Below are 26,864 nucleotides of genomic sequence, written 5' to 3'. Positions count from 1 at the left end.
TCTAATTACACCTGGCCCAGCACTAAAGGCAAATCATGTTGTTCACATGCTCGAAACACAAATGAATTAAACAAGCATTTGAAGCTCTCAGAGGAATTCCAAGAACACTTAACGATTGGAGGATTGTCTGTTTTCACATTGGCTTTCCAGTATCAGCAGTTTACTTTCCGTTCGCCTGACCTATTTCTGATTGGCCTTGGCCCAGCATTCACATGGTGCAATTCTTCCCTTTCTTATCAGTTCCATCCCCATCTCAGGATGGTTTAGTTAACAGTGTTCATTTTAAGCCAATCAACTCCCTGACCTCCTGTATTTCGGCTGCAACCCCTCCTTCTTCTCCTCTACCTCTATTTAAAAAAAAAGTTATACAGGTGGTGTAGAAGGCATGGAGCATTCAGATAGGGCATCAAGTCTAAGGGTAGGGACATTATGTTGCAGTTATTTAAGTTGATGGGGAGTATTGTGTACAGTATTGGTCATCCAGTTATAGGAAAGGCTTTGTCAAACTGAAGAGGGTGCAGAAGAGATTTATGAGAATGGTGCCTGGACTAGAGGGCCTAGGGTATAGGAAGAAGCTGGCCACAATGGATCTTTATTCCTTGGAGTATAGGAGAATCAGAGGTGACCTGGTAGAAGTTAATGAAATTATGAGGGTAATGGATAAGGTGAGCAGTCAAAGTCTTTTCCCCAAGGTTGGGGAGCCCAAAACTCGATATAAAAGGAAAGAAATTTAAGAGACATGAGAGGTTAAACAGTGATTAGTTTATCTGGAATGAGCTGCAAGAGGAGTGGTTGAGGCAGGTATAGTTGCAACTTTTAACAAGCACTTGGATAAATACATGGAGGGTTATGGGCCGAATGCAGGCAACTGGGACCAGCAAAGAGGATGCTCTAGTGGGCAGATGGGGCAAAGAGCCTGTTTCTGTGCTATCTTATTCCATGATTCAAGCTTTCTTACTATCTCTGTTGCATCTGCTCTAATGATGAGGTTTTCCACAAGAGTGTCTTCAAGATAATGTCTTTTTTCTTTAACTGTGGCTTTCTCTCGGTTACACTTGACAGGTCAGTCAAATGTGTGAATTCTATTCCACAATTATGTTGTCACTCTCTTCCCAACCAGAACACACGTGGAGTTTCCTTTGCCCTGCACTTGCATCCCAGCCCCTCCAAGGACGACTTGTTTCCTCCATAGCCCCTGGTCCATTCTTCCATCTCCATCAACCACTTACATTCTCACTGAACTTTGTCATGTGAAAACTGCCCTCTTTCTGTCCCACCGTCCAGCAACCCAAATAGATAGATCTTCCTGTTGCACTTTTTGTATAATACGCTTGGTTTTCACAGTGTGATCTCTTCCATACTCCCAGATATAACCCTGTGCTGCAGGTCACTGCCCATCAGCACCAGAAGAGCTTATCCAGTTTTGTACCTTCCTCTGTTCGTGTCCTCAGCACCCAATTTTGAACATATTGTAGGCGTAGCATTTTTGACAGTAGAAGCAGACAGTTTCATTTTGTGTATTTGTATTTTAAATTACATGCATTAACTTTTAGTATTTATTATCTATTGTGAATATTTTATATTATGTTTAACTATATGTAGTGTGGTGTTGTGTATCTGAAATACTATGATGTTGTCATTGCCACTGCACAAACAAAGTTCCTCATGGAAAATAATGTGATTAAAGTGAAAGTGAAAAATAACTTTAAATTGTTTTTCAAATCAGAAGTAATAATAAAATATGTCCTGGTATTCAGTAGTATCTGGATACAGTGTATATTTCATTAGTTTAATTGTTGGTAGTTTTCAGGAGGTTATTCAATGAAATGAAAGACAGAAATGTAAGGTTTAGGAAGCTGTGATCGAACTCGGCCCTTGAGGAATATAAAGGAAGCAGGAAAGTACTTCAGGGAATCAAGGTAGTAAAAAGGGTCATGAAATGCTTTGGTGATGTGAAGGACCAGGGTAAGCATAAAACTGGGAGAGCAGGTAAAGGTGAAAAAAATAGGGGTTTTATTACCCATAATGTTTACAAACTCAACAGAACTGTTCTGGAGTCCAAAGTTGAATCAGCTAAACAGAACAGAACTTGGTTACAACAACATAGTAAATACTCCTGAAACCAAGAGACACCACTCACCTCCTGACTGTTTATATTCGATGCTGAACAGGCCATAGTAAATTGCAGGGGAGAGAAAACATTCCTCTCCTTCAAAAGATACGGCATAAATGAAGCAGCTCCAGAGAACAGCCCTCTGGCTGTAGCAGAATGGCACTATCCAATTTTCCAACCCCATCTACTTAGGCTGGTGTAATGCAACAGCTCAGTTGTTTACCAGATTATCAGGAGGATGGTTGGCTACAGGATACTTTAATATGCCTGGTTGATGGTGCGGCTGGTAACTGCAGCCGCCACAGGTGAGTAGGATTGATAAGTCCCGAAGTATTTTATATTGCAAACCATAGGGCAGATCCTGAAAGGATAATACCATTCAAGAACAAAAGAGGGAAATTCTGCCAAGAAAGTGGGCAAGGTACTTGAGTACTTTACATCTACATTCACCAAGGAGGAGGACCTGGAGAACAATGAGATCAGGGAAGGTTATGTTGAAGAAAAGAGTAGGGCAGTGGGTGCTGCATATATAGACTTAAGTGAATTCTTGACGAGGTCCCTCATGGTCAGATCGATCCAGATGATTAAGACACATAGGATCAAAGGATACTTAATAGATTGGATTTAGGAAAGATTCTGAATGGAGTCCTGTGGCTAATATTTTTCCTTATGGATATATACTGGGATATATATTTGGACAAAAAAATGTGGGTGAGTTGTTTAGTAAGTTTCCAGATGACATGAAAATTATCAGACTTGTGGATAATGTACAAAGTTTTCAAATAATATGGCAGGGAATATGGATGGAGGAATGGCAGAATTTAATCTGGATAAGAGTGAGGTGTTGCAATTTGGACTCAAACGTAAGAGAAGAGAATATAATATGCATAGCTATGAATATCTACAACTCTGGCTTAAGCAGGAATCCTTATGTGACCCAGGAACTGTCTGTGCTGAGTTTAACAAGTTATTCATCCTATTTTGGTTTCTTTAATATGGTTGTTTAAAGTAATTGTTTCTCTGACAACTTTGGTTTTGCACTGTCACTGGCATTCACTGTTTTCTGTCCACTCCCCTTTCTGCAGTTTGCACGGATATTAACAAGGTATTTGACAAAGGGAAGATTAAACATGATTCATTCTATAATTAGTAAAGTATACAATTCTGGTCACCATATATAGGAAGAGAGGATACAGGGATAGAATTATAGGGGAAAATCTTCCTCTATAATGGAACTACCTCTGGATGTGTTATTCCAACAATAAAGCTATAACTCAGCCATCTGCACAGCAGACCATTAGCTGTAAGATTTCTTTACTATTCCATTGGATCTGATGCAAGTAGAACAGGTTCATTGGAAGAAATTGTTTGCTGCCAGGGAGATATCCAAAGGTGTTCATTTGGTTTAATTAAGCTGCATAGAAACATAGAAAACCTACAGCACAATACAGGCTCTTCAGCCCACAATGCTGTGCCGAACATGTACTTACTTTAGAAATTACCTACGGTTACCCATAGCACTTTTCCTCAGTGCTTTTGATGTCATAAACATTCTCCTATTTTCAACTTAATTTGATAGACGTTTGGCACATTTGAAAGTCTGGAGGAAGGACTCCAGGTGTGACTTATGAAAGGCTATTTGAAGAGTGAATATACAATTCCGAATGAAGTTGAAGATGGAATAGGATGCACTTCTGCTCTGGCGAGGTTTGCAGGGCATTACTTCCTCAAGATGAAATCTAACATGAATGGCTGTGATACTTCACTCCTAGATGAGCTTAACGTCTTTATGCGCACTTGGAAAGGGAAAATAAAGCTACACTTGTGTGAATCCCTGCAGCATTGGGTGAATCTGTCATCTCTGTCTCAGAGGCTGGCGTCAGAACGTATTTCAAGAGGGGGAACCCTCACAAGGTGTCAGGCCCTGATGGTGCACCTGGTAGGGCACTAAAAACCTGTGCCAGCCAACTGGCAGGAGTGTGCAAGGACATCTTCAGTCTCTCATTGCTGCACTTGGAAGTTTCCATCTGCTTCAAAATGACAGTCATACCACTGCAGAAGAGTAGAATGAGCTGTATCAGTGACTATCGTCCTGTTGCACTCACATCTACTGTGATGGTGTTTGAGAGGTTCTTCTTTACATTCACGATTGTATAGCGAGGCACCAATGACACAACAATTGTTGGCAGGGTTTCAAATGGTGATGTGGCATGCTGGAGTGAGATGGATCAGCTGGTTGAGTGGTGTTGCAATAACAACATGCACTCAATGTCAATAAGGCCGAGGAATTTATTGTGGAGATCAGGAAGAGGAAGGCGAGGGCCCACATGCCACTCCTCATCTAAGGATTAGCTGTGGAAAGGGGGAGAAATTTCAGGTTCTTGTGTGTCAACATTACTGAAGGTCTATCCAGACCCAGCATATTGATGCAATTACAAAGAAGACATGACAGGGGCTAGATTTCATCAGGAGCTTAAGGAGACTTGGTATGACACTAAAGATTCTCACAAATTTCTACAGATGTACTGTGGAGAAAATTCTATCTGTTTGCATCACAGTCTGGTATGCAGGGGCCACTGAACAAGATCCATCATTGGCACTAGCCTCCCCAGCATTAAAGCCATTTTCAAAAGATGACGTCCTTCGTTAAGGACCTCCATCACCCAGGACATGCCCTCATCATTACTGTTACCATCAAGGAGGAGGTATAGTAGTTGAAGACACACATTCATTGCTTTAGGAACAGCTTCTTCCCCTCCACCATCAGATTTCTGAATGGACAATGATCCTAATTATACTACCTCAATATTTTTCCCTTTTTGCACTACTTATTTATTTTGGATTTCTTATTATAATTTATGTATTCTTATTGTTATGCATTGCACTATACTGCTGCTGCTAAACAACAAATTTCATGACATAACTCGGTGATATTAAACCTGATTTTGCTTCTGATTCTGAGAACTATCAGTGTCATCCAGTCATTTGCAGAGAGGGGCTCGATGTTACCCTGGATCTTACCAACGTACTATGAGCCAGCTCTTCATGGAAAACTGAAGCAGTTTCTACGCTGGAAGTAACACCAGTGTGCTTCTAATCCTAGCATGCAACATCTGCTTGTCTCAGCAAAGCGGATCATCTGCCCCTAATTTATGTGAGGAGACTGTTTAGTCAGAGTTCTGTTGGATTAGGATGTAGAGTTATAATTTTTCTTGTAGTTTAACTTGTGCTTGCTTGTATTTTTTTATAATCAACTATGTACTGGTATTTTATTGAATTTTTTAGCAATTACAGTACAGGTGCTACTGTATTCTTCCAGAAGCTTCTTAGTTTTCTGCAGCAGGTGTCACACTACTTAAATCTGAAGAATTTATAGATTTATTGTTATAATTGGAATTTTTTCCCTCCACTCTGAGTACGAGATGACCACGGCTATCTTTTTTCTTTATCTTCTGTTTGTTCTCTTGGCTCTCTTTTTACTATTTTACATTTTTGTAACATCTTGTAAATCAGCCAAAAGCAACAAGTTTTATGCCTCATTCTTGACTTCCAAAGAACCTTTGGACAAGAGAAGTATCATGATCCAACAGTTCATTAGTTAGAAGTAAAGAAACTTCAGGTGAAGAAGAATTGAGGTGCATGAAATTGAGACCATGTGACAATCCTATGCCCACACCCCAATGAGTTCCGTTCCCACCATGATGATGGGCTCTTCTTCTGCCGCCTCTGTCTCCGAGTCTATTTCTTTGCCAAGGACTCTACACCCAACACCCATGTCCCTTCTCTTCAACCCTCCTTCTCTTCCTGGAATCCTTTTGCCTTTTGTATTTTGCTTGCTCTGGAACTTTTCATTGCCAACTGCTGATGGGACATCAACTGTCTTGACTTCAACGTTCCTCTCTCCAATTCCAATCTCACTCCTTCTGAACACTCTGCTCTCCACACCAATCCTAACCTCACCATCAAACCCGCAGATAAGGGTGGGGGGGGGTGGAGGTTGCTGTAGTTGTGTGGCGTACTGATCTCTACCCTGCTGAGGCCCAGCAACAACTCTCAGACACCTCCTTTTACTTAGCTCTCGAGCAGGAGCACCAGGCCATTGTTTCCCACACTATCACCATCCTTCTTAACTCTAGGATCTCCCATCCACTGCCACCAACTGTATAGTTCCTGCACCCTGCACCTTCCATTTCTACCTTCTACCCAAAATCCACAAACCCACTTGTCTAGGTTGATTCATTGTTTCAGCTTGTTCCTGCCCCACTGAACTCATATCTTATACCTCAACTCTTGTTTTATCCCCACTAGTTCAGTCCCTACCTAGCTACCTTCATGACACGTCACACGCTCTGGATCTTTTTAATGATCTCAAGTTCCCTAGCCCCCATCATCTTATTTTTACTATGGATGTGCCATCCCAATACACCTCCATTCCCCACCAGGAAGTTCCTCAAAGCTCTCCGTTTCTTTCTGGACACCAGTCCCAACCAGTTCCCCTCCACCAGTGCTCTCCTCCACCTAGTGGAACTTGTCCTCACTCTTAATAATTTTTCCTTTGGATCCTCCCACTTCCTTCAGACAAAAGGTGTAGCCATGGGCACTCGCATGGGTCCCAGCTATGCCAGCGGGTCTGTCAGCTATGTGGAACAGTCTATGATCCAAGCCTACACTGGTGGCCAACCTGCAATTTTCCTATGTTACATCAATGACAACATTTGTGCTGCTTCCTGCACCCATGCGGAACTTGTAGACTACATCCACTTTGCCTCCAACTTCCATCCTGCCCTCAAATTTACCTGGTCCATTTCCGACACCTCCCTCCCCTTTCTCAATCTCTCTGTCTCTGTCTCCAGAGACAGCTTACCTACAGATGTCTATTACAAACCCACAGAATCTCACAGCTACCTGGACTTTATCTCCTCCTCCCATTCTGTTACTTGTAAAAACTCCATCCCTTTCTCTCAATTCCTCCTTTCTGCCGTATCTGCTCTCAGGATGAGGCTTTACATTCCAGAATGAAGATGTCCTCCCTTACTACCATTCAGGGCCTCAAACAATCCTTCTAGATAAGGCGACACTTCACCTGTGAGGCTATTGGGGTTATATACTGTGTCCAGTGCTCCCAATGTGGCCATCTGTGTATCATTGAGACCCAACGAAGACTGGGAGACTGCTTCACTGAGCACCAATGCTCCATCCACCAGAAAAAATGGGATCTCCCGATGGCCACCCATTTTAATTCCACTTAGCATTCCAATTCCAATATGTCTATCCATGGTCTCCTCCACTGTCGTGATGAGGCCACACTCAGGTTGGAGAGACAACACCTTGTATTCCATCTTGGGTAGCCTCAAACTTGACAGCATGAATATCAATTCCTTGAACTTCGGGTAACGCCCCCCACTGCTTCACCATTCCTCATGCCCTTGTCCCTCTTTTACCTTAACTCCATTGCCTCCTTCTAGTGCTCCTCCTGCCTTTTCTTTCTTCCACAGCCTTCTGTCCTCTCAAACCCCCTCCTCCAGTCCTGTATTTCTTTCTCCAATCTATTTCCCAGCTCTTTACTTCACCCCTGCCCCTCCCTGTTTCGCCTATCAACTGTGTTTCTCCATCCCCCTCACCCCATCGTTTAACTCTTCTCCTCATCTTTTTTTTTTGCCACAGTCCTGCTGAAGGGTCTCAGCTCGAAATGTCGACTGTACTCTTTTCCATTGGAACAAAATGCTTGGCCTGCTAAGTTCTTCCAGCATTTTGTGTGTGTGTGTTTCCAGCTTTCGCAGATTTTCTCTTGTTTGTGAGACAAAATAAATAGGATGTATTTCTCCTAGCAGAAAGTAGCTCTGGAGACAACATTCAAGTTAATTCATAGAAGGGTTATGGGGCGGTGGTGTATTAGATCATGAGGCATCGGAGCAGGAGCACTGTATGCTATTTGACCCATCAAGTCTGCTCCATCCTCTGATCTCAGCTGATTTATATCCCTTTCAACAAGAAAATACAGCTTAACCAACTGCATTTATCTCTTAACAATGTGATTTTAGTAAGCTAGCTATAAAAATTAAAACATAATTTATCTCCTTCCTACATCCTTAATTAAAAAGAGTATTTTCATAGAATTCCATCTACAAATGCTCTCATGAACATTAACTTTGCCATGAATGCAAAAATGTGAAAAGACTGAAGAAAAAATATTATTGTGAATTGTGACTTAAGTTGCATGTTTCAACAGCCTTGTGTTTCCTGCCTGTTTTCCTTCTCTAGTATCCATAGCAAGACGTGTTCAGGATCCATTGGCTGAGTTGGTAAAAATTGAGCCAAAGCACATAGGAGTTGGAATGTATCAGGTAAGACATGCATGATTTATTTTGTGAAGGTAATGTGCTTCACCATCAACTGCAGTTCTGAAATGGACACTTTGAAACATAGCTTTGTAATTAAACATCTGCCAGTTTTCAAGTTTTTTATTTAAGAATTGCAGAGTCAACCAACTGACCAGTCAATGTTTTGAAGCTTTTTTTGTCCCACTCAGTAGGTTTTATCATAAATGACCCAGACCCTCAGGAATAGCTGCAGCTAGATTTTACAGTCTGTTAAAAGCCATCAGATTGGACCTGTAACACGATCCCTTTCCTTTCCATGTTATTAAGTGATATATTTCAGTGCTTTGTGTAAACTGGTACCGGATATTGATCCCGTGCATATAAAAAAAACGTCCTGGGCTTCTATCATTCTCACTATATTTAATTCTTTGTTGTTTTATTTTTGGTGATATTTCTTTTGCCATTTGCGTTCATGTGTGTTCTAGCTTTTAATATTGTCATTGATCTGATTTTGTAAAATGTTGAACTAATGCTGTAGGACATCTATGGTAATAATCTCATTTATTTTAAGGACCAACGAGCAGAGTGAGTACTGTATTCATTTGTAACATTGTTTAGACACTCCTTTTGGGTGAAACAATAGTATTATATGTGAAGCCCTATGTTTATCTGAGTTATTTCAGTGACATTTCCCCATACAACTCTCAAAAAGTTTAGATGCCTCTGCACGTAGGCACAAAAGTGGAAGCTCCGGATTCTGAGATGTTCTTATTGCTGCCATTCTTCCTGCATTTTGATGTTGGACTTCTCAATATCCTGCAGTGGAGTGCCAATTTCACGCAGTATCCTGATAATTGTGATAGAAAATCTGTCTGTTGAATCTCTGCTCGCTATAGTGTTTGAAATCTAAAATCAACAGAGAAAATGCTGGAACCACAAACAGATCAGGCAGCACCTGTGGAATGAGAGTTTAACCTTTCAATTTGAATACTGTCCAGTGGACCCAGATCTTTGACCTCAAACAATAGTTCTGTTTCTCTTTCCATAGGTGACACCTGATCTGCTGAGTATTTTTGGCACTTTATCTGTACTAAATACAATTATTCATTTTAAAAGAGGATAAAATTTAACATTAATTACATTTTAATTGAGTTAAATGTAGCTGCTTAAGTGTTTTAAACATTTTTCCCCAAGTTTTAATGATTCAAATATTAATGATTAATTTTAATGGGTTTTGGAAGTTGTCCATTTCACAGACTTTGCAAACATAGTTGGCAGCTATTTATAGTCATAGTGTAGATTATTAGTTCAGATTGTGTAAGGGAGTGACAAGCTATTGCAACCAAAATATTTTGGGCCAATTTTAATGAATAATTTATAGGTGTGGCTGGTCATTTAAAAAGTAATCTATTTCTGAAATTTGCATTTAAATCTGAATCCTTTGTTCAGTAGTGAGAGAATTAATTCAGATGATTAAATAGAACACACACAAAATGCTGGAGGAACTCAGCAGGTCAGGCAGCATCTATGGAAATGAATAAACAGTTAAATGTTTCTGGCCAAGACACTTCATCATGACTCAGGAATAAAACTAGATTGTAAAAAAAAACAGTACAGTATGGTAAATGGTAAACATGAAGCATCAGAATTGTTGTTTAAAAAACAGTTGATTCACTAACAACTTTCAGAGAAGAAAATACAGCGGTTTCTGGTTCATTGGGCCATCATAATCATGGCTTATTCGAGACAACTTCTGAAGTGGAAAAACTAATCGGCAAAATAGTCAGGATCCCTGTGTTTCTGTTGCCGAACAAATTTAAATAGTATCAGTTGCGTGTGTTGGTCTTCAAAAACCTGTAATTTTTGTCACTGTTAATTGACAAGAAGTAAGCAATAAGATAATTGAGAACTGTTCTGCTCGCAGTGGTTTGAAGCATTCAGGCTTGCAGATGCAAGAAACGGCTCTTAAGCATTACAGAACAATTAGATTTTAAGTAACATCATTTGCATGTGCTTGTGTTATGTTATCCATTTGGGCCAAAAGACGCCAATTCAAAAAGCAGTGATTTTTGATCATTTTGTTTTTTATTATGTTGACTTCATGCAGGAAGGTAATGAATGCAGTCCGATGTCTGTCTGCACTGGGTGTCTGCACTAATTTTGTTCACTTAACAGTCATTCAAAAGAACATAGCCGTGATAAATTCTTCCATTGATAACCACAAGGAGCTAACACACAGTTTTATAACACTGTAGTAGTATTGGTAGTGTTATAATTTTTTCTGTATTTCATTGAAATGCATAATTTATTACTCAGTTAACCAGTAGTTTCTTTTTTATACATTCTTAAACTATTTCCTTGAAACTTCAGCTAATTGGGCCAAAATGTCTTGGTCCTGATGTGTGCCAATTAAACGGAATCCACTCTATATACTTCTTACCTGACCAGGCTGGGTATAACACCAGGGCTATAGAAACATGATTGATACTTAATTAGTCTCGCAAGCCTCTCTGTTCCCAAGTAATTAAGAATGGGCAGGAAATGATGATTTAATCAGTGGTGCCCATACCCGTGGATAATGAATTTAGTGGATGTTATGGTGGTATAAGTATTAGACCTACTTCCTCACAGTACCAGCAAACCTAGGTTCAATCCAAGTTCCATCGAGGCATTTCATGTTTTCCTCAATTCGTCGTTTTCTTATGCATCCGGAGTTATGCGTGTTGGTTGGTTAGTTAGCAGCTGTAATTTGTCTCTAGTGGGTAGATAAGAGTATAATTTTGGGGGGAGTTGATTGGAATGGGAAGAGCATAAAATTGGTCCTTGATGACTTGTACAGTATTTCATATTGCATTGCACAAATTATTTGCTTTCCTGCTTCTTTGAAGATTGTATGGAAAAGCTGTTGCAGAAATGAAAGTTTGCTTATTTGATTATTCAGCTCAAGGTTGATTGCTCATGGCTGTTTGCACTATTGTCTTGTAAGTTGTTGGTTCCTATTGTGTTCTCTGTTATGGAATTGTCCTATGCTTTATGCTTGACACCAAACCACAATTAATTCTGGTTTGTTTCATATACGGGCAGTAAAGTGATTCTGATTCCGATGTGCATTTTGGAGTTGCAGGGTATCTCAGAAGCTGGTCAATTATTTATTTTTCCTGATATCTGCAATGGTTGCAGGGATTACATTATTTTATAAGAAACTACACCCACTGGATCTCACTCTCAATCTATCTTGGTCCCAGCATGTTTGGCGTTTAGAGTTTGAGCTTAATATTAATTTCTCACTGGGGAAATTAATCCATGGCTGTATTCAATAGATTCATTGCCCAGCTTCTCCCATTCTCTTTATCAGGAGATGGTCATGTTCTTCAGTTAATGTGTTCCACCTGAAGTTTTGTTCTAAGTATGTAACCTTGATTAGAGGCTTCTTAAGCTTGCTTAATAACAGCATAATTTGTTTTTAAAAAGTGTGAAGTCACGCACTCAAAACAAAAAGAAAGATGTGATTTGAGGAGGAAGAGGATATCTCTTTGTCATGGTCATATAGGGGTGCAAAGGGGAAAAGTGTTCTCACGACATCAAAATTGTGAACTTAACCAAAAACAAAATGCCAGCACTGGTCCAGTATTTTCTGTCTTTATTTTGGATTTTCAGCATCTGCAGTAGTCTGCATGTGAATCTGTTTCATTTCAAACTTCCAGTGTCAGCAAATGGTATACTGCTGAGATTTTGAGCTAGTTTATTCGTACTAAGCACTCCCAATTTAAGAATATAGAATTGAGATTTACTTGTGAAAAGTACCTTAAACGCACTTCAGAGGCAAGGAATTAATTTGCATTGATTGACCATTTACCTAAGCTATCCTGTTTCACAACTTACTAACACAGCTACCTTTCCAAATTGAGCAAATTTGCTGTACCACAGTTTGTACCCTCTCCAAGTAATCATTGTAGATTATAAATAGTGAGGGCCTGGGTCGAATCACTGTGGCACCATTCTTTGTATCAATAAAGATCATCTGTCTGAAAAAGATCCATTTATCCCAAACTCCTTTCTGTTAGTTAAGCAGTTCCCCATCTATGTGAATATATCATACATTTTTATCTTGTTCACTAACTTTTGTGTGGTACCTTCTAGAATTTCAGCTACATTACACTTATTGATAACCTTTTGTTCCCAATAATTGTTACATCCTAAAAGAATCCTAGCAAAAGTGTTGAATGTCATTTCTCTTTAATGAAACTATAATCATAAATTATTTTGATTTTTTTAAAATTGTCTTGCTGTAACTACTTTTATAGTGGACTCCAGCATTTTCCCATTTACAGATGTTAGGCTAGGTAACTAAAGATTTCCTACTTTCTAGATTTGTAGCTTCACATTTATGTTTTTCTAATCCTTTGGGACCTCTCCAGAATCTGAAGAATATTTATAGGTTACAAACAATACCTCCATTGTCTTGTTACTACATCTTTTAAGGTGCAAGAAAATAGATCAACTTATTCGCTTTCAATACGAACAAGTGGACCTTGCAAACCATAGAACCATAGAACATTACAGCACAGAAACAGGCCTTTTGGCCTTTCTTGGCTGTGCCGAACCATTTTTCTGCCCAGTCCCATTGACCTGCACCTGGGCCATATCCCTCCAAACCCCTCTCATCCATATACCTGTCCAAGTTTTTCTTAAATGTCAAAAGTGAGCCCGCATTCACCACTTCATCTGGCAGGTTATTCCACACGCCCACCACTCTCTGCGTGAAGAAGCCCCCCCAATGTTCCCTTTAAACTTTTCCCCCTTTACCCTTAACCCATGACCTCTGGTTTTTTCTCCCCTAGCCTCAGTGGAAAAAAATTAATGGAGATTTTTTTTAACTCACAATAACGAATACTTTCAGTTTGTTCGTTTAAGGGGGTGAACAGAACTGAATTTGATCAATGGAATATAGCCTTTCCTCCATGATGGTGTCTACACTGCTTACTGCCTCAGAAAAGCAGTCAACATTGTTAAGGACCCCCGTCACCCTGGTTATTCTTTCTTCTTCCCTCTCCTATTGAGCAGAAGATACAAAACCTCAAGAGCACATACCACCAGGCTCAAGGACAGAGTTACCAGACTCTGGAATAGGCATCTTATACCATATATATGAACTCTTGATCTTTTAATCTACCTCATCATATCCCTTGAACTTTATTTTTCTACCTGCACTGTACTTTCTCTGTAATTGGCACTATATTCTGCATTCTGTGTTTTGATTTCCTCTTTGTGCTGCTTTAAAGTACTTGTGCATGAAATGTCTCTGCATGGCGTGCAAGCAAAGGCTTTTTGTTGTATTTCAGTCTATGTAACCAGAATAATCCCGTTATCAGTTCAAAATAATTATTTAGAATCTCTGCCATTTCTCTATTTAATTCCCACATCTCATCCTCTAAAGCATTTGTTTTAAGTACTCCCTGGGAGTTCTAAAATGTATTTTCTCTTAGCTCTTATAGTCTGTTTTCCGATTATCTTCATAATTTTTATGCTTTTTCTTTCAGTTTAAATCTATCCTTAATTTCTTTAACCACTATGGTATCACCATCCCTTTGAAACTTGTTTTGCTATTGATAATATCACTGAGATTTATAAAGTATTTAATTTAATGTCTGACGTTACTGATCTACTGTCTTGTCTTTTGCTCTTTTAACTCATGCATTCCACCTCTTGTCTGAAAGCTACCATCTCATCCTACCCCAATGCAATGCAGTCATTAATTTTTGGGTCAGAGCCCCTGTCTTATTCACCACCAGTAACATAGAATATAACAGTGCCTTGCATCTTCATCAGTGCTTCCTTTTTGTATGGGCTTGATAAAGCGCTACGAAAAGGGGTGTCTGCTGTCACCAAATTGTCAATCGTTTTGAATGGATACTTAAATGATAAACCTTTTCCTTCCTTTTCTTTAAATAGCTTTAAGTGTCACTTTATAATGGTGTAAAATATTGTTAAATGTCTGAAAGATTCCAGATTAAGTATTTTGGAGGTATATGCCTCAGCTTTCATCAGGCTGCTGGATTGGGACTTCCTGAATTCTTTTGCAGCTTAGTTCTTAAGCTTTGCTCCAAGTGTCCCTTTGCCTCTGTCAGAAAATTGAGCCTTCTCCAGAATTGAGTACTTAATCTCAATTGCTACCTCAGTCAAATTTTGAGGTGCCATTCAGTGAACCCTCTTTCAAACAAGATGTTAAATAATTTCAGATGTCATAAAAGGTCCGACCTTTACTGCTTCCCTTCTCTTCAAGTAGTACAATCCTGGGCAGTGTTTCGCAGTTGAGCAGTATTACTAATAAACATTCTATTTTGTCATTATCCATTTGTGTTTGTAATTTTTATATATTACAGCAGGGACTACAGTAAGTTGGATGTAAAATCCCATTGGGATGTTTTGAAGTTGTGAAAGGTGCTACAAACATGGAAGTTGTTCCATTTTATCCAGTTTGGCTATCTTGCCTTTCAGGCTTTGTTTTCTATTCTGGTTCTCATTTCTTTTCCAGACCTTCAAGACACCTGTTTTCTTTTCAGAATTCTGGAAACTTGAGATTCAGAATTGCCATGCTTTTGTATTGCTAGCTTTTGAAGTTTCAATTCCTGCAGGCTGTTCAAATATCCACTTGCTTGCATCGTGACAAGTCATGATGGTTTTTGTTTGAACCATCTGGAAAATTAACTTCCATTTCACCATCACCCACAACATGCATCTTAAGTCCATTTATCACTGAACTAAATTAAGATTGTGAAGTGAAAATCTTGGATTCAAAGATGATATACTGCTGAAGCAAGATTGCTTCATGCCAAACTTACATAAGTATAAATTGCAATAAAATAATCTTTTCACAATTAAAAGTTTATAGGATGCAGGCATTACCAGCCGCCTGGCATTTATTAACTACCTTAGATTGCTCCTAAGGCAGTGATCATGAGTTAGTTACCACCTTGAACTGCTTCAATTCTGGGAAAGAAATTTTAAAGATTAATTTATTTTAACAAGAATAGAGTTAGGAAGCCCTTTGAGCTTGCCTCATATCACAATCCAACTTTCCCCAAATCCATTCTCCTGGCACCTGTGGCATGGTGGTGCAGCGTTAAGGATCTGGATTTGATCTTGATATCAGATGCTTTCTCTGGGGTGTTTGCACATTCTCCTCACTCTGCATGGGTTTTGCTTGTTGCACTGGTTTCCTTCCACTGCCATAGAGTACAGACTGTTCCCGTAAGAAGGAAGGATGATGATGGCGAGGTAAGGTAGTCAAGAAAAAAGAAAGAAAGAAACAGTGTAAAGACTTAGGAAGGTAAAATCAAGCTAAACCCTTGAAGACCAAGAAGGGAATTAGGAAGCCGAGGATGAGCCATGAAAAGTTGTTGGTAAATTGGATTAAAGGGAATCTCAAGACATGCTGTACAAAAAAGCAAGAGCAAGAAAATGAGTCAAGGGCAAGTAGGACCACTCAGGGATAACGGAGGGAACATATGCTTGGAGGTGGAAGATATGGGTGAGGCTTAGAAGTGTACTTTGCATAAGTATTTACCAAAGAAAAAGACATTGAGGACAGGAAGGGGAATGTGAATTTGTTTTGGCTTTTTGACATAAGGAGGTAATGTTGGGTCACCTAAAGACCATTAAGGTGGATTAATGCCCAGATTGCTGTTGCTGGACCTTGACTAATTTTATTTTATGTCCTGTCCAGCCACGGGAGAGGTCCCAGAGTACTGGTGAGTAGCTAATGTTGTTCCTTTATCCAAAAAGCAAAATGAAGAAAATTCTGGAAACTATAGACTGATCAGTGGTAGGGGAGTTAATGGAGAGGATGCTTGGGGATAGTATTTACGAGCAATTGCTAACCCATGACCTAATTAGGGACAGCATGGCTTTGTGCAGGGCAGCTCATGATTTACAAACTGGATTGAGCTTTTCAAAGAGCTGATGAAGGTAGAGCTGTGAATGTTGTCTGCATGAATTTTACTAAGGTGTTTGACAGGGTCTGTCATGGGAGGCTAATCCGAAAGATTAAGATGCATGGGATGCATGATGAATTGGCTTGCCCAAAAAAGAGGGTAGTGGCTAATGGGACTTCTAGCTGAAGTTCTGTGACTTATGGTACTCTGCTGTGATCTGTACCGGGACATTTGCTGTTTGTGATTTGTATAAATTACCTGGATGAAAACACAGGTGGCTGGGTTGGTGAATTTGCAGATGATAACAGGTTAGTGATGATGTGGATAGCAGAGAAGATTGGCTAAGAACACAGCTGGCTATAGATCGGTTACAGATATAGGTGGAAGAATGGCAGATGAAACCAAATGGAAAGTGCTGTACTTTGGAAAATTAAATGCAAAGAGACAGTGTTGATGCACAGAGGGATCTCAGCATCCCTGAAGCAATTAATAGGGTGGTAAAGAAGACATATGACATACTTGTCTTTATTAGTCGAAGAAATGAGTTAGAGTTGGAAAGTTACATTGCATCTTTATGAAACTTGAGTGAGATTTCTGAAGTATTATATTCAATTCTGCTCACCTCATAGGAAAGATGTAGGGGCTTTGATAAGGCTGCAGAAGAACTTTATCAGGGTCCAGCCTGGATCAGAGGGCATGATTGATATGGGAGATTGGACAAAATCTGGTTGCATCTTTTGGAGTGGCAGAGGTTGAAGAGCGCTCTGTTAGAGGCTTACAAGTTTATAATTGGTGTAGACAGCCAGTGTCGTTTTCCCAGGATTGAAAGGTCTGATACCAGAGGGCTTGCATTTAAAATGAGAGTGTATAAGTTCAAAGGAGGTGTAAGGGACAAGGTTTTCACATGGAGAGTTGTGGGTTTCTGCAATGTGTTTCTTGGTTGGTGGTGGAGGCAAATATGATGGAAGCTTTCAACAGACTCTTGGATAGGCATATGAATGTGCACAAAATAGAAGGACATGGAAATTTTGTAGGTAGGAGTAATTAGTTGGCCATTTGATTCCTAATTTAATTAGTTCTGCGCTACATTATGAGCTAAATGGCCTGCTTCCTGTCCTGTAATGTTCTATATTAGCAAGTGTATGTTATCCCTTAATGTAGTCATGTGACAAAAGAGTTAAATGAGAGTTGATGGGCAAGTGAGGGTGAGTAAACCAGGACTACACTGAAATGGGACTTATCTGAGAGCAAGCATGGTCTCAGCAGGACAAATGGCCACCCCCATGTCAGAATAACATAAGTAACCTCCAGCCCTGACCCAAAGTCCTTGATTTCCTTCATGGTTAAGTATTTCAATCTGTTGAACATACTTAAGGTGTAAGCCTCCAGAGTTTGATTATTTTTCAGATCTGGATGTCACTAGCAGGGCTGACATTTATTGCCCACCTCAGTTGCCCTTGAGAAGGTGATGGTGAACTATAGCCATTAACCACTGTAGAGCTTTGGGTGAAAATATAGAGTTATAGAAAACCTACAGCAAAATATAGGCCCTTCTGCACACAAGGCTGCGTTTATTAAAAAAAAACTTACCCTTGACATCTCCTCTGTACCTATTTCCAAGCACCTTAAAGCTGTGCCCTCTCATGCTAACCATTTCAGTCCTGGGAAAAAGCCTCTGACTATCCACATGATCAATGCCTCTCATCATCTTATACATCTCTATCAGGTCGCCTCTCATCATCTTATACACCTCTATCACATCAACTCATCCTCCATCGCTCCAAGGAGAAAAGGCCAAGTTAATTAACCTATTCTGATAAGGCATGCTCCCCAATCCAGGCAACATCCTTGTAAATCTTCTCTGCACCCTTTCTCTGGTTTCCACATCCTTCCTGGAGTGATGTGACTAGAACTGAGCACAGTACTCCAAGTGGGGTCTGACCAGGGTCCTATATCTGCAACATTACCTCTCTGCTCCTAAACTCAGTCCCACAATTGATGAAGGCCAATGTATGCCTTCTTAACCACAGAGTCAACCTGCTCAGCAGCTTTGAGTGTCCTATGGACTCGGACCCCAAGATCCCTCTGATCATCCACACTGCCAAGAGTCTCAACATTAATACTATATTCTGCCATTATATTTGACCCACCAAAATGAACCACCTCACACTTATCTGGGTTGAACTCCATCTGCCACTTCTCAGCCAAGTTTTATATCCTATCAGTGTCCTGCTGTAACCTCTGACAGCCCTCCATGCTATCTACAACACCTCCAATATTTCTGTCATCAGCAAATTTACTAAGCCATCCCTCCTCTTCCTCATCCAGGTCATTTATAAAAATCATGAAGAGTAGGGGTCCCAGAACAGGTCCCTGAGGCACTCCACTGGTCACCGACCTCCATGCAGAATATGACCTGACTACAACCACTCTTTGTCTTCTGTGAGCAAGCCAGTTCTGGATCCATGAAGCAATGTTGCCTTGCATCCCATGCCTCCTTACTTTCTCAGTAAAGCTTGCATGGGGTACCTTGTCAAATGCCATGCTGAAATCTATATACACTACATCTACTGCTCTATTTCATCAATGTGTTAAGCCACATTGTCAAAAAATTCAATCAGGCTCATAAGGCATGACCTGCCTTTGACAAAACCATGCTGACTATTCTTAACCATGTTATCCCTCTCCAAATGTTCATAAATCCTGCCTCTCAGGATCTTCTCCGTCAACTTATGAACCACTGAAGTAAGACTCACTGGTATATAATTTCCTGGGCTATCTCTACTCCCCATCTTGAATAAGGGAACAACATCCACAAACATCAAATCCTCCCGAACCTCATTGATGGTGCAAAGATCGTTGCCAGAGGCTCAACTATCTCCTCACTTGCCTCCCACAGTAGCTTGGGGTATATCTCATCTGGTGCCAGTGACATATCCAACTTGATGCTTTCCAAAAGCTCCAGCACATCCTCTTTCTTAATATCTACATGCTTAAGCTTTTCAGTCCACTGTAAGTCATCCCTGCAATCGTCAAGATCCTTTTCCGTAGTGAATACAGAAACAAAGTATTCATTAAGTACCTCTGTTATCTTGAACGGTTCCATACACACTTTTACACTGTCACACTTGATTGGTCCTATTCTTTCACGTCTTATCCTTTGTTCTTCACATACTTGTAGAATGCCTTGGGGTTTTCCCTAATCCTGTCCGCCAGGGCCTTCTCATGGCCCCTACTGGCTCTCCTAATTTCATTCTTAAGTCTCTTCCTGCTAGCCTTATAATCTTCTAGATCTCTATCATACCTAGTTTTTTTTAACCTTTCGTAAGTTCTTCTTTTCTTGACTAAATTTACAACAGCCTTTGTACACCACGGTTCCTGTACCCACCATCCTTTCCCTGTCCCATTGGAACATACCTATGCGGAACCCACACAAATATCCCCTGAACATTTGCCACATTCCTTCCGTATGTTTCCCTGAGAACAACTGTTTCCAATTTAAGCTTCCACTTTCCTGCCTGATAGCCTTTATTTCCCCTTACTCCAATTAAACACTTTCCTAACTTGTTTGTTCCTATCCCTCTCCAATGCTATGGTAAAGGAGATACAATTGTGATTGTATCACTGAGAGACCTGACACCTGACCAGGTTCATTTCCCAATACCGGATCAAATACAGCCTCTCCTCTTGTAGGCTTATCTACATATTGCGTCAAGAAACCGTTTTGAACACATCTAACAAACTCCACCCCATCCAAATCCTTCACTCCGGTGACATGCCAATCAATATTTGGGAAATTAAAATCTTCCACCACAACAACCCTGTTATTACTCCTTTCCGGAATCTGCCTCCCTATCTGCTCCTCTATGTCCCCATTACTATTGGGTGGTCTATATAAAAAAAAACACCCAGTAGGGTTATTGACCCCTTCCTGTTCCTAACCTCCACCCACAGAGACTCTGTAGACATTCCCTCCATATCTTCCTCCTTTTCTACAGGCATGACTCTATCTCTGATCAACAGTGCCACGCCCCTACCTCTTTTGCCTCCCTCCCTGTCCTTTCTGGAACATCTAAAGCCTGGCACTTGAAGTAACCATTCTTGCCCCTGAGCCATCCAAGTCTCTGTAATGGACACAACGTCATAGCTCCAAGTACTGATCCATGCTCTGAGCTCTTCCACTTTGTTCCTAATACTCCTTGCATTAAAATGGACACATCTCAAACCATCACAATTCTGTTGGGTTTTAATCATAGGGAGATAGAGCCCTTCAGTCTACTGAGCCTCAACTGACAATCAGGCAGCCATTTACACTAATCCTATGTTAATCCCATTTTTTGTTCAGAATCAGAATCTGGTTTATTATCATTGACATATGTTGTCACATTTGTAGATCTGAGGTAGCAGTACAGTTTAATAGATAAAATACACTATAAATTACAATAAGAAATATATATATTGATTAGGTAAATTAAACTGAGCAAAAATAGTGAGGTAGTCTGCATGGGTTCATTGTCTGTTCAGAACTCTGGTTTGTTTGTTTATTTATTTGTTTATTGAGTCTCTGCACAGAATACAGGTGTCACCACCTTTACAAAGGTAGAGCGTTCCTGTGAAAACTTTCTTAAGCCGAAACGGCGTAAAGCGAAAAACCATTAATTTATATGAGAACAATTTTCGTAAAAGTGAAAATCCTCTGTAATGCGTAAACAGGTTACTAATGTAGGTCTTTTGTAAAAGTGAAGTGGCGTAAAGCGAACATTTGTAAAGCAGGGGACATCTGTAGATGCTTCTGGGCATTTGAGCCACATTGCCGAGCAACCTCCCACTTAATCCTCATCGAACCAGGGACAATTTACAATGACCCAACTAGTACGTCTTTGGACTGTGGAGGGAAACTGAAGCACCCAGAGGAAACCCACGCAGTCACAGAGAGAATATACAAACTCCTTACAGACTGCGCAGGAATTGAACTTGGGTAGTTGGAAATGTAAAGCATCGTGCTAAGAACTATTCTACCATGCCACCTCCTGATGGTGGAAGGGAAGAGACTGTTCCTCAAACAGTGAATGAGTGCCTTCAGGCTCCTGTACCTACTGTCTAGTAATGAGAAGGGGATATGCTCTGGGTGATGGGCATTCCCGATGATGGATGCTGCTTTTTTGAAGCACCACCTTTTGAAGATATCCTCAGGTTAGATTGTGCCTCTGATGGAACTATATCCCTCTGCAGCCTCTTACAATACTATACATTAGAACTTCCATAGCGGGTTGTGATGCAACCAGTCAGAGGGTTCTCTTTCTTCTGTTGAAATATGCAATAGTCTTTAGTGACATACCAAATCTCAAACTCTTAATGAAATTTAGTGGCTGGCATGCCTTCTTAATAACTCCATGAATATGTTGCACCAAGGATAGATCTTAGGAGATGTTGACACCCAGAACCTGAGACTGCTCACACTTTCTTCTGTTGACCCCTTTATGAGGACTGGTATATGTTCCCTTGAATTCCCCTTCCTGAAGCCCACAATCAATTTCTTGGTCTTTTTCATGTTGAGTGCAAGTTTGTTATTCTCTCACTTTCTCATGAGCTACCGCAGCTTACATCCTAGGGATAATCTCTGGAATGTGGGAGGAAACTGGATCTCTCAGATGAAACCCACGTGGAAACAGGTGCAAATTCAACACTAGCAGCACCAGAGGTCAGTATCGAACCCAGGTCACTAAGGACAAAGGACTTCAGTGGCAGAGTGCAGCTGGAAAATAAATGGCTGCGCTTATTGTAACTTCTGCATTTGAAGAGGTGTGTGAAATGTTGGCGTTTATGAGTGAACTAAGCAGATCCCGGCAAATTCCAATGTCTCACATCACATGATATTCATTTTTTTCCTGATAGTAGGCCTTCAATCTCACATTTCTAATTTTGCTCCAATCATCAACTGCAGCTGTCACCTTGCACTGATCCTGCGAGTGGGAGTTCCTCTCGTAATAATATCTTGATCTTTGACCCAGGAGCTTAAGTCTTTTTTTTTGAGTTTTCACAAGCGTTTGTTCAAATTCGCAAGGATTTGTTTTTTTTTTCTTTCTCTGTTGAAAGATTATAAATCTGTATAAACTCCGGGAGGATTTTCTGCTCGCACATTGCAACCAAACTGAAAGTAGTTGTGGAGATTTTAGTTTAAGTGTCAAAGACACAATGTCCTAAACTCCTTTGCCATATGCCTCAGTTAGGGAATTTAGAACTGGATCTGGTGCTGTGTTCCCTACCTTAGGCTAAACAAAGGAAGCAAAATGGTGAAGTCAGCAGACTGGTAATTTACTTCAAAATCTAGCACTTCTTTGGGAAGCAGCAGCATTGGAGATTGTCAGTATGAGATGATACTTGTCACGACTTTCCTTTTAATTTGAAAAATATTTTTTTCTTGAAATATTATTGCTGACTTTTGTAGTTTCTTTTAATAACCGCCTTCATAGAGCTATTTCAGAAGGTATAGATAACTTGAATGTTCTGGATTGAAGACTTGATCAGAGTGACAGGCTGCTGGCTCTGAAGAGTATTGCTTTGAATTAATGAGTTTTTAACTCTCGACTGCCTTTTCTAGTCTTTTATTTCTCTGGTGCCAGCCCCCAAAGTAAAAAATACTTTATTTGTCTTTACACCCAGATCCATTGGCATTTGAACACAACCTCTGAATTATTTATACAATACTCTTGTCAGTGCACCTCGGTACTATCTGAAGTTTGCCAGGTGTTGCTTGAATAGGCAAAATACTTATTTCTCAAATACAAGATCAGTACTTCTACCCTTTCCATTCTGTACGTCATGGAGCATTTGCGAGAGTTGATAAATTTTGAAGTTGGGCTGGTAGCAGTTATTCACATTATCATGATATTCACATTAGTAAGATATAGAGTTAATTTACATTTTTAGTTTTAAGTGCATCCAAAGCTCTCTATCTGTGCTTACCGCAAACTTGCTAATCTTGTTGCAATTTTTGTAAATAGTGAATTTCAGGATTTTCACTTGGCTGGATGAATCTATAAGAATATCAAATCCGTTCTGTTAGTTTTAGATGATAAATTTAGTTAGTTAGATGATAAATTTGTCCATGATGTTGCAAGTTTGTTTTTGTTTATAAGGCAGGGAGACGATCTTGGACTAAGCTTAGTGTGTTATTCCAATGTATCACACAGGTCAAAACATGCCGATATTGCCTTTTGGTCAGTTACTCTAATATCATCATCAGTAATTCAATATTTAAAAAAAACATATCTGTTAGCGCTCTTTGCAATTTGTTAAGGGTGCTACAGAAGTAGAAATTGTTGCTATGGAGTACTTAATGGAAGAGAGCCCTTTCTCACATGTTGGACTGCTTTTTCTTAAATGGTGTTGAGTAATATCAGTGAACTTGCAGTACTCCAATCAGATGTCTCTATATGCATATTTCAGTTGAGTAATACCAGAGAACTTGCAGTACTCCAATCAGATGTCTCTATATGCATATTTCTGTTGCCAATTGTGGATAATTATTCCACTGCATTCCTACTGAACCCAGTAAGTTTAAAGGGAATGTAGGAAGTAGGGCATCTGCAAGTTGCCTGGGGGCACAAGAACCTAGATCCCAGTGAATTGGAATTGAGGCACTGGCAAGTGAGAAGGTGCGTGCAGGAGCCAAAGTCCCAAAAAGTCTGAAAGGAACATTGGAACATTAAAAGGCAGCATGGCAATTATTAGCTGATGGGCCAGATACAAAGTCGTCGGGATTTCCATGAGTCTGATAGCATATTATTGGAATGTACCATGTTTCTACATGTGAGATTGAACACAACCACACACAGCACCTTGAACATGATGTCAGCTGGTAGGAAGGAATACTTTATTTACAGCAGTGGTGCGTAGTTTCAATTAACAAAGTAATGTGATCAGAAATATGTACACTACCTCGATTCAAAATACACTGGATTCCATTGAATTGGGACACATCAGGGCCAATGCATTTTAGGCCAATTAAGCAGGTGTCCCAATTAGCTGAAGTTTCATGGAATTTGTTTACAAGGTTTAAAACAAGGGCAAGCTCAATAACAAATTTGTACTTGAATGATATACAGAACAAATTGGAACACTACCAATGCTACTACAGTACTACAAAACTGTGTATTAGTTCCTTCTACTTATTGGTGGAGGAATTCATCCACGTCATGTTCTTGTGACTATAAATGAACAAAATCAGTGCAGATACCTAGTGCTGATAACGGACTGACTTCATTCAATGCTGTCGACGATTGCACCCCCCCCCCCCCACAAATCTTCACTTTAGTTGTAACATTCAAGTTGATTGTCAATACCTTAATTCTTCATAGTTCAACTTATTGTTGAAGTAGTGAAATCATTTCATTTCCATTCCTCACCAAGTGTGAATTCTTAAAACCACATTGAACAAAACAGTTCTGAATTGTCTTACTGCTTATTTCTTGCCAACTATCAATGACAAAAATTGTTGCTTTTTGAAGACAAACATACACAACTGACGCTGTTTTAAAAACTGTTTGCTCACAGGGCGATGATTGTCTTTTGGTCGTGTAAGTGTATATGGCAAACGCTAGTTGAAAACAGATTGGCAATAGTTTCCTATCCTATTTAAATGGCATTGTGTCTCAAATAAACATAAGGGAATAAGACCATAAGAGCCAGGAACAGAATTAGGCCTTCTGGCCCATTGAGTCTGCTCAAATTTATCATGGCAGACCCATTTTTCCTCTAAGGCCTAGTCTCCTGCCTTCTCCCTGTATCCCTTCATGCCCTGATTAATCAAGAATCTATCAATCTCTGCCTTAAATACTTCCAGTGACTTGCCTCCACAGCTGCATCTGGCAATAAATTCCGCAGATCACTGGCTACTTTCTTGATTAGTTTTTATTCTTTAAGAGTTATCACAAATACGCTGCTGCTCTGAGTAACTGATGGCCCAATTAACTGGAGTCTGCTGTATTGGCACATAGTCATAAATCAACCCATGTAGAAAAAGGACAACCAGAAATTAAAGACTTAAAACAAATTATAGAAGGCGTACAATCAACTGATCGAACTTACAATAGTTTGGAAGATAAATCGGTTTCTTATGGCAATGCAGTGATGTACGGACTGGAGGATATTGAGAATACTATTTTCCTTACTGTTAACCTTTGGCATACTTTTTCCACCTTTGGTGAAGTGAAAGGCCAATAGCAATGATTTATACAGGAATAATATTAAATCTGTGTTTTTGATGTTAGAACTGTGCTCTGACACTCTCATTTTCATATTTGCTGGTTGTAATAACAGCATCATAAAAATTGTGTAAGACGATGTGGATACAGATGGTTTAATTAGAACTCTGCAATGCGACATTTGTTGACAAGTGTCATGCTTGACTGGCAGATATTAAACTGGGATGTGTGTTGTGTTCTGCATTTTTGAAGCAAGTGCCGCAAAAGCGGCGTGTAAATCCTTAGCCCTGAATCTACACCAGTTAATCTTAATCACTTTAACAAGAGTTTGACATCATTTATATTCCATTTTTTGTTGCATATATTCAAAATATTTTAAGGATAGGTTAATATTTCATTCTATTGCTGCAAAGATGAACAAAATTTGTGCACATTTTGATCTCAAATGTTCAAAATAAGTTAATTATCAAAATACATATGTTATTTTTCTTGAGGTTCCTTTTCTTGCAGATATATACAGAAAAGAAACAAATACAATAGAATTTATACATAAACTATACATAGACAAAGATCGATAAATAAAAAATGAGCAAAAGAAGCCAAAGTTTGCAGGTAAAAAATAACACCAAGAAACTGAAAGCCTGACTTGTAAAGATTCCTTAAAAGTGAGTCTGTGGATTGTAGAATCAATTGAGAGTAGTGGTGATTTAAGTTATTCATGCCAGCTTGATGGTTGTACGGCAGTAGCTGTTTCTGAACCTTGTGGCTTGGGACCTAAGGCTTCTGTACCACATAGTGAGACCACTATTGAAATAGGAACAAAAGAAGTGGCTGTTGTGATAAATTTTGAAAGATCTGAATTTTTTTTTCCATTTGACCCATTGTTGCTGGAAATTTGACACAGGTTTCACATATGTAATCACACTGAATATGATTGCAGAAGGCCAAGCCATTTGCAAGTGTAGTCAAGAAAAGGAAAATATTGTGGGAGAGAAGTGGAGGATGGTATTCAATCTGGAGAACTGTGAAGTGATACATTTTTAAAGAATGAACTTTAAGGCAGAGCACAAGGTTAATGGTAGGTTTTGTAGTAGTGTAATGAGCAACAGAGGGATCAGGTGGTCCACATCCATAGATTCCTTGAGGTTACCATCCAAGTTGTTTGGGTGTATGGTGTGTTGGCCTTCTTCGGTTGGGGCTGTGGTGGTGTAGTTTAAGAGCCACAAGGTAATGATGTAACTCTATAAAACTAGTTAGGTCACTGTTTGTGTTCATTTCTGGTCACCTCATT

At 39.7% G+C, this 26,864-nt stretch overlaps 1 protein-coding gene across 3 annotated transcripts in view; it reads left to right on the top strand.

Moving 5' to 3' along the window:
- srbd1 (S1 RNA binding domain 1) overlaps positions 1-26,864 on the top strand; it is a 303,090-nt gene that overhangs the window by 154,259 nt on the left and 121,967 nt on the right. For all 3 annotated transcript variants that reach the window (XM_059985738.1, XM_059985737.1, XM_059985736.1), the window contains exon 17: positions 8,375-8,457. In XM_059985738.1, the coding sequence (XP_059841721.1) occupies positions 8,375-8,457 (83 nt within the window). The remainder of the gene's footprint in view (positions 1-8,374; positions 8,458-26,864) is intronic.

Source organism: Hypanus sabinus, chromosome 12, assembly GCF_030144855.1.
Source record: "Hypanus sabinus isolate sHypSab1 chromosome 12, sHypSab1.hap1, whole genome shotgun sequence".
Classification (NCBI taxonomy): domain Eukaryota; kingdom Metazoa; phylum Chordata; class Chondrichthyes; order Myliobatiformes; family Dasyatidae; genus Hypanus; species Hypanus sabinus.
Note: the sequence above shows the minus strand (reverse complement) of the source record. Positions and strands in the feature narration are given on the sequence as shown.